The 14435-nt window shown below is 47.0% G+C and overlaps 1 protein-coding gene across 1 annotated transcript in view; it reads left to right on the top strand.

Moving 5' to 3' along the window:
- The window catches only part of HYDIN (HYDIN axonemal central pair apparatus protein), a 1819717-nt gene that overhangs the window by 873184 nt on the left and 932098 nt on the right, over positions 1-14435 (top strand). The window contains exon 36 of the mRNA XM_029609235.1: positions 13946-14185. Coding sequence (XP_029465095.1) covers positions 13946-14185 — 240 coding nt within the window. The remainder of the gene's footprint in view (positions 1-13945; positions 14186-14435) is intronic.

Raw genomic sequence — 14435 nt, 5'->3', positions numbered from 1 at the left:
TTAATAACCATAACACACGGCCCATGTTATGGTGTCGGTGGTGGCAGCTAGACGGCATTTGTGGCTGCAAGAGGCAGGTCCGTCCAGGGGGCAGGTGGCAATAAGTCCTGCCAATGAGATCTGGCAGGTCTGCTCTTTGTCTCTGGTCATTGGGGGGCCAGCTGGCCCGTTTTTACAAGGAGTGGGATTTTTAGATGAATATTCCTTGGGGTGATGTTGTGAAGATTTAAGCATTGAGTCCTTGGGAACTTCTTGTTTGAAATAAATAAAGATTGTAATGTTCTTATGTTCTCACAGAACAAGCAGGATGGTAGTCCTCACATATGGGTGACATCACAGAATGGAGCCCAATCACGGAAAAACTTTTGTCAAAGTTTCTAGAACTTTGACTGGCCCCTATTGGGCATGCCCAGCATGGCACTAACCCTGCAGCCAGCAGGGGTCCCCCTTCAGTCTTCTTTTTTCCACGCAGCAGTAGCCTCGCGGTTAAGGAGCTTTGACCACATTCCTGACAGGAATTTCTTCACGGACTTCTTTAAGTTTAAAATTGCCCCACAGGGGTCCCTCCTCTATCTTTATTCAGTCCGCGGTACTTCGGTAAGTTTTTGCCGTTTTTTCGTCGATTACCGTCGAGTTTGCCCTTAGTGGCTTACTGGCCGTCGACCGTACCGCGGCAGAAATTTTTTCCATGGCCATGGCGTCGGGGTTCCGTCGGTGCGCAGATTGTACGCGCACCATGTCTATCACAGACCCTCATAGAGTCTGTGTATTGTGTTTAGGTAGTGAGCATGATGTCCTGACTTGCACCAAATGTGCCTTAATGACATCTAAAGGGCGCAAAGCCAGAATGGAGAAGATGGGACTCCTTTTCCGTGCTCACAACCCGACACCGACCATCGCATTGACGTCTTCAGAACCGGCACCGTCGAAGTCGTACCACCGTCGACAATCCTCCGGTGACCGTCTGCCATCGACGTCTCCACGGCCATCGACTCCTGTCCCTTCCCCCGAAGATCGAGGGGATCGGAGGGAGAAACATCAACATCGCCATCGCAAGTCTCGGACCATCGAGGAATCAAAGTCATCTACCTCGATACCGTCTGAGCCTCCATCGAAGAAGGCCCGGCCAAGAGGGGCACCGTCCACTCCTGTGACCGAGACATCGAGGCAACCCTCACCCAATCGGGGTTTGGGAGTCGCGATTCCGCCTGTAAAAGTGGTCCCTCCGACTCTGTCTCAGCCTCTCTCTTCCGTTACGGAGCCGGGTCTCGTTACCCCAGGTCTCCGGGAAGAACTGGACCGGCTGGTCCAGGAGGCCATCGACAAGGCGATGCAACGGTTCCGCGTCCCTCCGGCACCGACTCCGGCACCGAGAGCGGAACCGGTCACCGACCCGATTCCAGCAGCACTGGCACCGCTGCTTTCCTGGATGGAGGCGCTCATCACCGCCCTTCCACCGGTAATTCCTGGGTTGCCGATAGCCCCGGTGCACTCCCCGATGACAGCGTCATCGGCAGGAGAAACACCATATTACATTCCTCCTTCGGGAGTTGTGCCTAGACCATCGATGCCATGTCGTCCCTCGCCACCGATTCATTCATCGGGAGAGATACGTACGTCGGCTCCATCGATGCCTTCGATGCTGGCACCGATATCAGCCCCGTTATTCTCGGTGCCCCTGGTGATTCCTTCGAGTTTCTCGGAGCCTCAGCCGGGACCTTCGGGTATCCAACCCCCCTCTGCTCCTAAAGGTCAGCCCGCTGATCCTTATGACATCTGGGGGGATGATACGTCTACCGACACCGATGACTTACCTTCACCACCCTCTCCTACTGAGAGTAGAAAGCGTTCTCCCCCAAAGGACCTTTCTTTCATTAATTTTGTGAAGGAAATGTCGGAAGCTGTCCCTTTTCAGCTCCAATTGGACCAAGATGACAGGCACCAGATGACGGAGCTTCTCCAGTTTCTGGATGCCCCTAAGGTGATCACTTCCATTCCAATTCATCAGGTTTTTCTTGACCTACTCAAAAAGAATTGGGGAAAATCCTGGATCCATAGCTCCAGTACATAAAAAAGCTGACTCTACTTATCTCGTACAATCAGCACCTGGTTTTCAAAAACCTCAGCTTGACCACCACTCAGTAGTGGTTGAATCAGCCCAAAAGAAAGCAAGAAGGCTGAAACCATACTCGTCTATGCCTCCTATCAAAGAGCATAAGTTCTTAGATAACATTGGTCGACGAGTATACCAAGGAGCCATGTTAATCTCCAGGATAGCTTCCTATCAGCTGTACATGACCCAATACAATAGGGTCATATTCAAGCAAATACAAGATTACTCTGAAACTCTGCCGGATCAATTCCAGGAACAGCACCAAAACCTTGTGACAAAGGGCTTGGAAGCAGGGAAACATGAAATTAGAACAGCTTATGACATTTTTGACACTTCCACTAGAGTGTCTGCAGCTGCCATTTCGGCAAGACGCTTGGCCTGGCTCAAGTACTCTGATCTTCGCCCAGAGGTTCAAGAGAGGCTTTCTGACTTGCCCTGCTTAGGGGATAATCTTTTTGGAGAGCAAATTCAACAGATAGTTGCTGAGTTAAAGGACCATCATGAGATTCTCAAACAGCTCTCATCGATACCTTCTGATTTCCCTTCTAAACAGCCCTTCAAAAAGGACTCCAGGAAATCATTCTTCTGGACTCGGAAGTATTATCCCCCATCGACAAGGTCCAGACCGACGAGGCCTCATCAAAAATCTCAGCCTCGCCAGCCTGGAAAGCAAAAACTGCAAGCAGCTCCCCAGCCAGGACCTGCTTCGGGTTTTTGACTTCCAACTTGAGAGCAGAAGCCTGATCCCTCTACCAAGCGTACCAGTGGGAGGTCGATTATGTCACTTTCACGAAAAGTAGCATTCCATCACAACTGACCAATGGGTACTAACAGTTGTTACTCAGGGTTACCATCTAAACTTCTTAACTCTTCCACGGACTTCCCGCCTCTGCAAGCATGGGGACTAACCGGCCACTCTGTCCTTCTGGAGCAGGAGGTTTCCCTCCTTCTCCAGTCAGGAGCAATAGAACCTGTCCCTCTTTCACAGCAAGGCCTAGGATTTTATTCCCGGTACTTTCTGATCCCAAAAAAGTCAGGAGGACTTCGTCCAATTCTGGACCTAAGAGCCCTCAACAAGTACCTGCAAAGAGAGAAGTTCAAGATGGTAACCTTAGGCTCCCTTCTATCTCTGTTACAAAGAGGAGACTGGCTCTGCTGTCTCGATCTCCGAGACGCTTACACCCACATTGCTATAGCTCCCGCTCACCGCAAGTATCTTCGTTTTCTAGTAGGCCAAAAGCACTACCAATACCGAGTGCTCCCCTTCGGCCTAGTGTCGGCACCGCGAGTCTTTACCAAATGCCTCGTAGTGGTCGCAGCTTTTCTCAGGAAGGAAGGTGTCCATGTCTACCCCTATCTGGACGACTGGCTGATCAGGGCCCCAACCCAGCAAGTCGCTCGGCCCTCCCTGATCCTGACCATTCACACTCTAGTCTCTCTCGGATTTCTTGTCAACTACGAAAAATCCTCTTTACTCCCATCTCAAACCTTATCCTTCATTGGGGCAGACTTGGACACCTTACAGGCAAAAGCCTTTCTTCCTCAACAGCAAGCTCAGACCCTCATGTCTTTAGCTCACCAGTTACAGTCTCAACACACAGCAACGGCTCGCCAATTCCTCGTCCTGCTGGGACACATGGCGTCCTCAATCTATGTGACACCAATGGCCCGCCTGGCCATGAGAGTCATGCATTGGACTCTGAGAACACAATGGGTTCAAGCCACTCAGCCTCTGTCAACCATTGTTCACGTCACCGATGCACTCCATCTATCTCTCACCTGGTGGAAAGATCAAACCAATCTCCTCCAGGGATTGCCCTTTCATCCTCCAGATCCTCAACTCATTCTCACCACCGATGCTTCCAACATCGGCTGGGGAGCTCATGTCAACAATCTACAGACACAAGGATCTTGGTCTCCAGAGGAAGCCAAACACCAGATACATTTCCTGGAACTTCGAGCAATCCGATATGCCCTCAGAGCTTTTCAGGATTCTCTATCAAATCAAGTAATCCTGATTCAGACGGACAACCAGGTGGCCATGTGGTACATCAACAGGCAGGGAGGCACAGGCTCCTTCCTTCTGTGTCAGGAAGCTGCGCAGATTTGGGCGGAAGCGCTCTCTCGCTCGATGTACCTCAGGGCCACCTACTTGCCGGGAGCGGACAATGTCTTGGCAGACAAACTGAGTCGTGTCTTCCAGCCACATGAGTGGTCGCTCAATCCATCGGTAGCGACCTCTCTTTTTCGGAAATGGGGATATCCTTTGCGTCCCCTCAGAACCACAAAGTGGACAATTACTGCTCCCTAATTCGCAGCAAGTATTTTCAGCCCAGAGATGCCTTCTCTCTCACGTGGACAACCGGTCTACTTTATGCATTCCCTCCACTTCCTCTTCTCTCGAGGATTCTCATGAAGCTACGTCAGGACAAGGGAACCATGATCCTGATCGCACCTCACTGGCCGCGCCAAGCGTGGTTTCCCATACTCCAGGATCTCTCCATCCACAGCCGCATTCCCTTGGGAACGGACCCGCATCTGATCACACAGAACGACGGATGCCTACTCCATCCCAATCATCAAGCCTTGTCCCTGACGGCATGGATGTTGAAAGGTTAATCCTTCAACCACTTAACCTTTCAGATTTGGTTTCTCGTGTCCTGATTGCTTCATGAAAGCCTTCCACAAGAAAATCTTACTCCTATAAATGGAAAAGGTATACATCATGGTGCACTTCGCAGTCCCTTGATCCTTTTTCCTGTCCAATCCCAAAATTCTAGGACTACCTCTGGCATTTATCAGAATCCGGTCTCAAGACCTCTTCCATAAGAATGCATGTCAGTGCGGTAGCCGCCTTCCATAAAGGAATCGGGGACGTCCCGATTTCGGTACAACCCCTTGTAACACGTTTTCTTAAAGGCTTGCTCCATATCAAGCCACATTTACGTCCTCCGACCCCTTCTTGGGACCTTAACCTGGTTCTAGGTCGGCTCATGAAACCACCATTCGAACCCCTCCATTCATGTGACCTAAAATATCTCACATGGAAAGTGTTATTCCTTTTAGCTGTCACTTCTGCTCGCAGGGTTAGTGAGTTACAGGCCCTAGTCACCTATCCGCCTTACACTAAACTCCTGCAGGACCGGGCGGTACTCCGCACTCACCCTAAGTTTTTACCCAAGGTAGTTTCGGAGTTTCATATGAATCAATCCATCACACTACCTATCTTCTTCCCCAGGCCTCACTCCAACTCAGGAGAACAGACTCTGCATACCCTCGATTGCAAACGGGCTCTAGCATTCTATCTAGACCGTACAGTTGCCCACAGGAAGAGCACTCAATTATTCGTCTCTTTCCATCCAAACAAACTAGGGCAACCTGTGGGTAAGCAGGCTCTTTCCTCCTGGTTGGCGGATTGCATATCTTTCTGCTATCAACAAGCAGGCATTCCTTTTCAAGACCGTGTTAAAGCACACTCTGTGAGGGCCATGGCGACTTCAGTAGCACACCTACGATCAATACCGCTTCCTGACATTTGCAGGGCTGCTACCTGGAGCTCACTCCATACCTTTGCAGCCCACTATTGCTTGGACAAAGCCAGAAGACAGGATTCCATCTTCGGCCAATCTGTCCTGCGAAACCTTTTTCCAACATGATGTACCAACACCCTTCCGCCTGCCCGGTGGGGTTCCGGATGTCCTCTACCAAATTCCACCCCAGTTGTTGTGCCTGTTGCACGCCTTTGGGTACATTTGGTGCAAGTTCGGACATCCTCAGCTCGGTACTCACCCATATGTGAGGACTACCATCCTGCTTGTCCTGTGAGAAAGCAAATGTTGTTTACCTGTAACAGGTGTTCTCACAGGACAGCAGGATGTTAGTCCTCATGAAACCCGCCCGCCGGCCCGCAGTGTTGGGTTCGTTTTTATTTTATTTTTTCGGCACTATCTGTAGCTTTCAAAACAAGACTGAAGGGGGACCCCTGCCGGCTGCAGGGTTAGTGTCATGCTGGGCATGCCCAGTAGGGGCCAGTCAAAGTTCTAGAAACTTTGACAAAAGCTTTTCCGTGATTGGGCTCCGTTCTGTGATGTCACCCAAATGTGAGGACTAACATCCTGCTGTCCTGTGAGAACACCTGTTACAGGTAAGCAACATTTGCTTTCTTATGTTCTTATGTAATCTTACATATGTCACTATTTGTGGTTTGGTATTAATAATTTTGTGATATATATTTGAGTAGCCAAAATAGTTGTATCTAATATGGTCAAGGCAGTATCTGACAGTGGATATCAGGGTGTACAATACTTCGCTCACATTCTGCACCTAGCAGTGAAGGAGGCCCTGGGGCCAAGGATCCAGAGCATGCATACCTGCATGGTTTACCAGAGAAGTGTAGAAAAATAGCTGGACACTTCCACTGAAGCGTGAAGGCGGGTGACCTCCTCAGTGAAAAACAGGAGGAATTAGAGATGCCTCAAAAGTGTCTCATCATAGATGTGAGTACTCGCTGGAATGCAACCTATATGATGCTGCAGAGGCTAGTGGAGCAGCAGACAGTCATGAGACAACTTGTGAAAATCCTGAAGCCCTTTAAGGATGCCACAGAGAAACTGAGTGCTACAAGCGCCACCTTGGGGGATGTCATCCCAATAGTAAACATCCTGTTTAGAATAGTTGGAGGACTTTCAACAGGAAGAGGGAATGAGAGGCGAGGTGCTGCGCTGTTTGGTGTCTTTGAAAAAGCAGGTGACAGAGAGACTGGGACCTCTGACCAGAATCCCCACATACATGCTCGCTATATTATGTGATCCATGTGTGAAAGGGAGACTTGCAATGGAGGCAAACAATCTGACACATATGAAGGGCATGCTGACAGAGGAGGTCAGTAAGCTAGAGCACCACAATTGAGGCAGAGGAGGGATGTGTCACAGGAGGAAACACCCTCACTGTCTAGGTCAGACAGCAGTGCAAGTCAGAGCAGCACCCTGTCATCACCACCTAGCACACCCTCCACAGGAAAATGGAAACAATCCTCACGTCTGTCCCAGGCAATCGCTAAAGCTGGGAAGAAAGATTCATGTCCAGAACCACCAAACAAGATAGCAGCTCAAATCTCAGTGACATGCTATCTCATTGAGAGCAAGGTGGACATGGAGTCAGATGTGCTTGTATATATGTCTCACAAGTCCATCATCTGGCCTGACCTAGTGAGAGTGGCTCAGTGCTATTTCTCTTGTCCACCAACAAGTGTCCCGAGTGAAAGAGTGTTTTCCATGACAGGAGACATCATAAGCCTTCATCACTCCAAGCTGTCACCACACTTGATGGAGAAGCTAGTATTCCTTAAAATTAGTCTACCTTTGCTGCTGGCTGCTGTACTTTTCTGCATGCTGTGTCTCAATGACAGCAATTGAGCCTACATCCAGGATCCAGAAAAATCCAGTGACTGTGACTGAATAAATGCATCTGCCTGCTCTGTCTGCAACACCATCGATTGGACCACACTTCACTAACCACATTGATGCTGCTCTCCAGGCCCAAGATGCCAGATCAAGAACTGAAAAGGTTTGCAATGCTGAGTCCTGCTGTGTCCCCAAAACCACCAGTTGGACCATACTTCAACCACCACACTGTTGCTCCTGTCCAGGCCTGAGATTAAAGATCGAGGGCTGGAAGAGATACAAGGCTGTGTCCTGCTGTGTCCCCTACACCGCCAGTTGGGGCACACTACAACCACCAAACTGCTGCTGCCTCCACAGTCCGAAAGCCAATCCATGGGTCACAAAATATCAATGCTGAGTCCTGCTGAATGCCGTGACCCTAACACCACCACTTGGGCCACACTTCAACCGCCACACGGCTGCTCCTGTCCAGGCCTGAGATGCAAGATAGAGGGATGGAAGATATGCAATACCTGTCCTGCTGTATCCCCAACACCGTCAGTTGGGGCACAGTACAAAACTACACTGCTGTTGCATCTATAGTCCAGAAAGCCAATCCAAGGGGCACAACACAAGAATGCTGAGTCCTGCTGCATCTCCAACACCATCATTTGGGCCACACTACAACCACCACACTGCTGCTTCTGTCCAAGTCTGAAATGCAAAATCGAGGGCTGGAAGAGATACAATGCTGTGTCCTGCTGTGTCCCCAGCACTGCCAGTTGGGGCACACTACAGCAACTACACTGCTGCTCCTGACCAGGGCTGAGATGCAAAATCGAGGGCTGTAAGTGAGGCAATGCTGTGTCCTGCTGTCACCAAGACCACCAGTAGGAACACACAACAACTACACTGCTGCTGCCTCTATGGCCCAAAAAGCCAATCCAAGGACCACAAAACATTAATGCTGAAGCCTGCTGAATGCTGTTTCCCCTACACCGCCAATTGGGCCACACTTCAACCACCACACTGCTCCTCCTGTCCAGGCCTGAGATGCAAAATTGAGGCCTGGAAGAGATGTAATGCTCTGTCCTGCTGTGTCCCCAACACCGCCAGTGGGGACATACTTCAACAACCATACTGCTGCTGCCTCCACGGCTCAAAAAGCCAATCCAAGGGCCACAACAAAAGAATGCTGTGTCCCCAACACCGTCAGTTGAATCACACTACAACCACCATACTGCTGCTCCTGTCCAGGCCTGAGATGCAAGATCGAGGCTTTGCTGTGTCCAGCTGTGTCCCCAAGACCGCCAGTTGGGGCACACTACAACAACTATTCTGCTGCTCCTAGGCAGGCTTGAGATGCAAGATCGAGGGCTGGAAAAGATGCAATGCTGAGTCCTGCTGTGTCCCCTACACTGCCAGTGGGGACATACTTCAAGAACCACTCTGCTGCTGCTTCCATGGCTCAAAAGGAAGTCCTAGGGCCCCAACACAAGAATGCTGAGTCCTGCTGTGTCACCAACACCATCAGTTGGGCCACAGTACAACCACGACAATGCTGCTCCTGTCCAGGCCTGAGGTTAAAGATCGAGGGCTGGAAGAGATGCTATGTTGTGTCCCTGTTCCGGATTTGCTAGGGAGTTAGCAATCTGTTATTTTCTGGGATTTATTTAAGAGAGTAGTGGGTGGATCCTTGGGCTGGTTGCAGATGACCACACCCCCGGGGGAAGATCCCAAGAGGGACCACCGGTCAGGCTCAAAGTTAGGAGACAAACACACACTAGTTCTTTTATTTAGACAGTATATTGAACCACCAGAGATGGCAGTAGTGAGCTGGTAAGCCCGGCTGGGCTGTAGTCCCTCAGATACTGGAACAGCGATCCCTGGAGGCTGAGCTGAAGAGAGACTGAGATATAGTGAGTAGGCAGGGTATGCAGATAACACTCACACAACGTCCCAATGAAGCCCAGGAGCTGGAAAGTATAGGCCCTCAAGGAGTGAGTACCTGGTTCCAGGGAAAGCTCAGAAAGAAAGATGGTAACTCACTGATGTAGCTAATATAGTTGGTAGTGATGACTTCCAGGCAGAAGAATATATAATGCAAGTCTGGGATAAGGCCCTCGAGGAGCGAGTATCGGTTCCAGACTGTCACCTGAAAAAACAAAGAGAGAGCGAGGCCCCCAAGGAGCGGGTACCTCTGGTAAGTCCGAGGAGGCAGAGTAGCTTAGGTAGCGAAACCCCTTGCTAACTCGATGTGTTAGCAAATTCCAAGACCTTAAATATCCGTCGCGGGTCCTGTGTCCCCAACACCGCCAGTGGGGACATATTTCAACACCTATACTGCTGCTGCCTCCTCCTGTTCTTATGACCTCATCAAGCCTCCACTGAGTCCTCCTGTTGTGGCCTGGGACCTCAACATCGTGTTGGCCTGACTCATGCAGCCTCCGTTTGAGCCCTGCGCTCTTGTGAGTTCAGGCACCTCACTTGGAAAGTTTTTTTCCTCGTGGCAGTTACTTCTGCTCGCAGAGTCAGTGATCTGCAGGCCCTAGTGACCTATCCGCCTTACACGAGGTTCTTCCACGATAAGGTGTACTGCACACTCACCCTAAATTCCTGCCTAAGGTAGTGACTGACTTCCACCTAAATCAGTCCATTGTGTTGCCCGCTTTTTTCCTGAGACCACACTCACACCCAGGTGAGCGGGCTCAGCATACTTTGGACTGCAAGCATGCTCTTGCCTTTTATTTAGAGCGCACCACCACCCACAGGCAGTCCACCCAACTCTTTATCTCCTTTGACAAGAATAGACTAGGAGTTGCGGTGGGCAAGCAGACCCTCTTTAATTGGTTGGCGGACTGTATTGCTTTCTGCTACCAGCAAGCAGGCCTTCCGCTCAAGGGCCAAGTGAAAGCACACTTAGTGAGGGCCATGGCATCATCAGTAGCAAACTTCAAGGCAGTCCCTATTTCTGAAATCTGTAAGGCTGCGACATGGAGTTCCCTACACACACAGCCCATTACTGCCTGGATAAAGACGGTAGACAAGAGAACGACTTTGACCAATCTGTTTCTAATATAATAACCCACTCTTCCTACCTAGGGCCCAATCTGAGGTTCAGGCTGCCCCCGTTGTTGCCAACAGCACCCCTGAAGTTGTTCCTGTTGCACGTTATTGGGTGTCTGTTGGCCCAGGGTGTTCTGAAAGCAGCCTGCAGCTTGCTATTCACCCATTTGTGAGGACTACCATCCTGCTTGTCCTGGGAGAAAGCAGAGTTGCTTACCTGTAATAGGTGTTCTCCCAGGACAGCAGGATGGTAGTCCTCACAAAACCTGCCCGCTACCCCGCAGAGTTGAGTTCGCTTACGTTTTGTTATTTTATTTTTCGCTCGTACTTTTTCCTATGAAATGAGACTGAAGGGGGATCCTGTGTGGCCACAGGGTTGGTGGCATGCTGGGCTTGCTCAGTGTGCCAAAGTTCTAGAAACTTTGACAAAAGAATTCCATGACAGGGCTCCGTCTAATGATGTCACCCATCTGTGAGGACTAACATCCTGCTGTCCTGGGAGAACACCTGTTACAGGTAAGCAACTCTGCTTTCTGATTCTTGGTCCCTTTATCTGTACCTTGGGATTTTTACTGCTATATTTTCTGCTTTATTTCCCCTTCACGTTGCCTTAGGTTCCTGCACTTTTGGTGCCACTTTGACTCTTGTGCTGCCATCAACTCTTCATGACACTATTGTTGGGCAGCTATCCTCTTTCTTAACCTTGAGGTATTCCTCCTCTTACTTCTTCTTTGCTTCACTTACATTGCATTAGAGAATTCTTGCCAATCCCGTAAGCCTCATACCTCTTTGCGGAGCCTCAGGCTACTTTATGCCACTTTTTTGATGCCACTTTGCCAGTTTCTAAAGTATCATGTGACCCTTTCCCCCTTTTGATGATTTCTTCTCCCAAGTTTCATTACAATTGATATAAAATTCACTGTTCTAGAGCCTATTATAAAATGTAATAATTCTTCCATATGTTTTAATGGAAAACGAATAAAACCAATGAAACAAATAAACGAAAAAATGTTTTTTGTTTTGAATCTAATGAAACGAATATGGGTCCTAATGAAATGAATGAACTAACCAAAATGAATTTTTTCGGTCTGCACATCCCTACAAGTAAAACCACATTTTACATTCATACGTGCTTTTGAAAAATACCCCTTTTCATAGCCCGCTATTAACGGGTGAATGTTAAATTACTTTAGAATGCAAACTAAATTTTAGTGGTAAGAGCCCACAAAGTATTATTAAAGATCATAAATATAAATAGAATTGTAAAATCATCTAACAAATACATCACAGATTACCAGATAGTCTCTGTAGCTGTTGTGGAACACAGAACTTTGTTTGGTACCATCAATGGTGATTTTCTTACTCCACTGAAAAGGAAATGGTGTTTTTCATCTTTGTCCAAAGTCTCTGACCACAGGACTCTATCAGTATATTTTGGAATGAGGTCAGCAGTCTGTTTCTCTTGAATAACAATATATTTTCAATCACAGCAGTAAGAACAATTACAATTACTATATGATCTTGTTATTATAATTAAGTAATAGAACAATTTGTTTTCTCCCTTGAGCCTATTTCACATAACTTCAGGGTCCCCTATTTTCCACAAACCCACATAACCATCATCAATCTGAATTCTGTATGATAATTCCTTCTTAAGAAAAGACCTTACCAGACTTTAGGACTATGCTTTAATTTTTAAATGAAATGAAAACTGTAACAAAACACATCTGCATTTCATTTACAAAATAAACAAAAACCCTTCAAAATTATTTTGGTTTTTGTTTCAGAAAGTCAACAAAAAAATACAAGAACTGCCAAAACACTAAAATTAATTCCTCCCCACCCCTGAGCCTTCCCCACAAGTCTTCTCACTTTCCCAGAAGTTTCTTCCTCCATTTCTAGGGTCTGAAAAGTAGAAAGGTGCAGGGTGGATCCCTAGTTGTTCCTGTCCTTCTGGGTCCCAGTTCATAAATGCCACTGGGCAGGCTGGAAACTGGTGTCATTTTGTTATATGGCTGTACAACGTATGGCCATCCAACAAAATGTTAAAAAACCATTTGTGAACCAGGACCAGTGGAGCAGGATTGACTGGAACTGCTCCTGCCCCTTTCTAGTTCACAGACCTCAGGAAGAGGGTAAGAAACTTCTTGGATGAGGTGGGGAGGCTTAAAGAGGAGGATTAATTTTACTGTTTCAACTTCTATTTTAAATTTATTATGTCAGTTTAGTAAATGAAATGATCCAAAATAAACATTAAGGAGTGAATTTTCAAAGGGGTTTCATGCATAAAAATAGCATATACACACATAAGTAGCATCTATGTGTGTATATGCTATTTTAAAACCCTCAAGAGTATGCATGTATTTTTGCATGTACATTTTACCAGAGAAAAAAATGTTAGTCTAGAGGCATTCTGGTGTGGAGTTCTGAATAATGTATGGGAGTTAGTTTATATGTGGCATATACATAAAAATTACCAAATTTATTCATACATTGTTACACTTGTTAATTGACTAGCACATGTGAAATTGAACTCGTCATTTGCCTGCAATTTTTGGGTGGGAGGTCTGGGTGAATTACTGTGGGTTCAGGGTGAACTGGAGATGGACTGGGTAGAGGTATCGACAAACTAGTGATTCCAGGTATACACACAAGTATTTTCAAAACGATATACACATATACTTTATAAAATACCTACCTCCATGTTTAATTTGGGTATTTATTTGTTTATTGTCACTTTTATTTCATGTACAAAATATAACTGTGTATATTTATATAATGGACAGAGAAAGTATTTATTTTCTTGCATTAGAAATATATGCGTGTACTTTCAAAGCAGAAATATGTGGTATTTTATAATCTGAGCAGCTCCTACTGCATGGCTTATAAAATTCTAGCATTAATTTCCGCTCATCCATGTAAAAGCAGAAATTCTGACTATGGATAGGTTTGAAACACAAATACCCCCCCCCCCCACCCAACCTGAAACAAAAATTCAAAACAAAAACATTTTCTTTGCAAACCCCTACCAAGAAACTGAGAGAAACAATGGAGGACACTTAAGTGGTTGATATCTCTATCTCTGTTCTGTGATTCAAGCCTCTGTTTGCCATACTATCTGTACCTAATTATGAACAATAATACCTGCAAAGATTATAAATTATTACTCCTGTTGCTTATTCAACAATGTAGACTATCTCCCAAATAATTATCTGAAGCTGACAACATCACTTCTCTGACCCTTCCAAAGCTGGTTCATCACTTTCACAGCTGTATGGTCACTAACCTGGGTACTGCAGTAGAAGCATGCATAGTTTGGAGGTGGAAGGATTAGAACTGCTACATATATCTGATGTTGCATATTTTCCTTTTTTTTTTTTTAAAGAAAAACTACAACCAGCGTTTGGTACTGTTTATTTCTCAAAGCACTCAACGACTGATCCTGCAGGTACAGGGGCAGGGTCTAGAACCACGGCTGGATTTTGTTCCGACGATGCTAGAATTGGGACCAGTCCTGCCTTTGAGCCCTGGAGATGAAGTAGAGCTGCAGGTGAAGAATCCATGCAGCTTTCCGATTGAATTCTACTCCTTAGAGCATGATAAGCAGTATCTGGAGGAAGAGAAGGTAAGAAGATAGCCATTCTCTTTCTCAATGGGTTACTTAAAAGAAATGTATATCCTGAGTTTCAAATATTCTGTATGCACTGCAACAGAGTATGAAGTATGAGTTGTGCATGGACTTGTTTTCATCGTGCTAAAAGCACTTGCAAATACTTTTTAACTGATTATATGCTGGTCAAATATAAGTGCTTAAAAATCTGCTACCACAGCAAAGCAAGAAGTGAATGAGAGAGAGGGCATGAATAAGAGAGAAA

The sequence above is a fragment of the Rhinatrema bivittatum genome, chromosome 7 (assembly GCF_901001135.1).
Source record: "Rhinatrema bivittatum chromosome 7, aRhiBiv1.1, whole genome shotgun sequence".
Lineage (NCBI taxonomy): Eukaryota > Metazoa > Chordata > Amphibia > Gymnophiona > Rhinatrematidae > Rhinatrema > Rhinatrema bivittatum.
The sequence above is the reverse complement of the archived record's forward strand: the minus strand, read 5'-3'. Positions and strand labels throughout refer to the sequence as shown.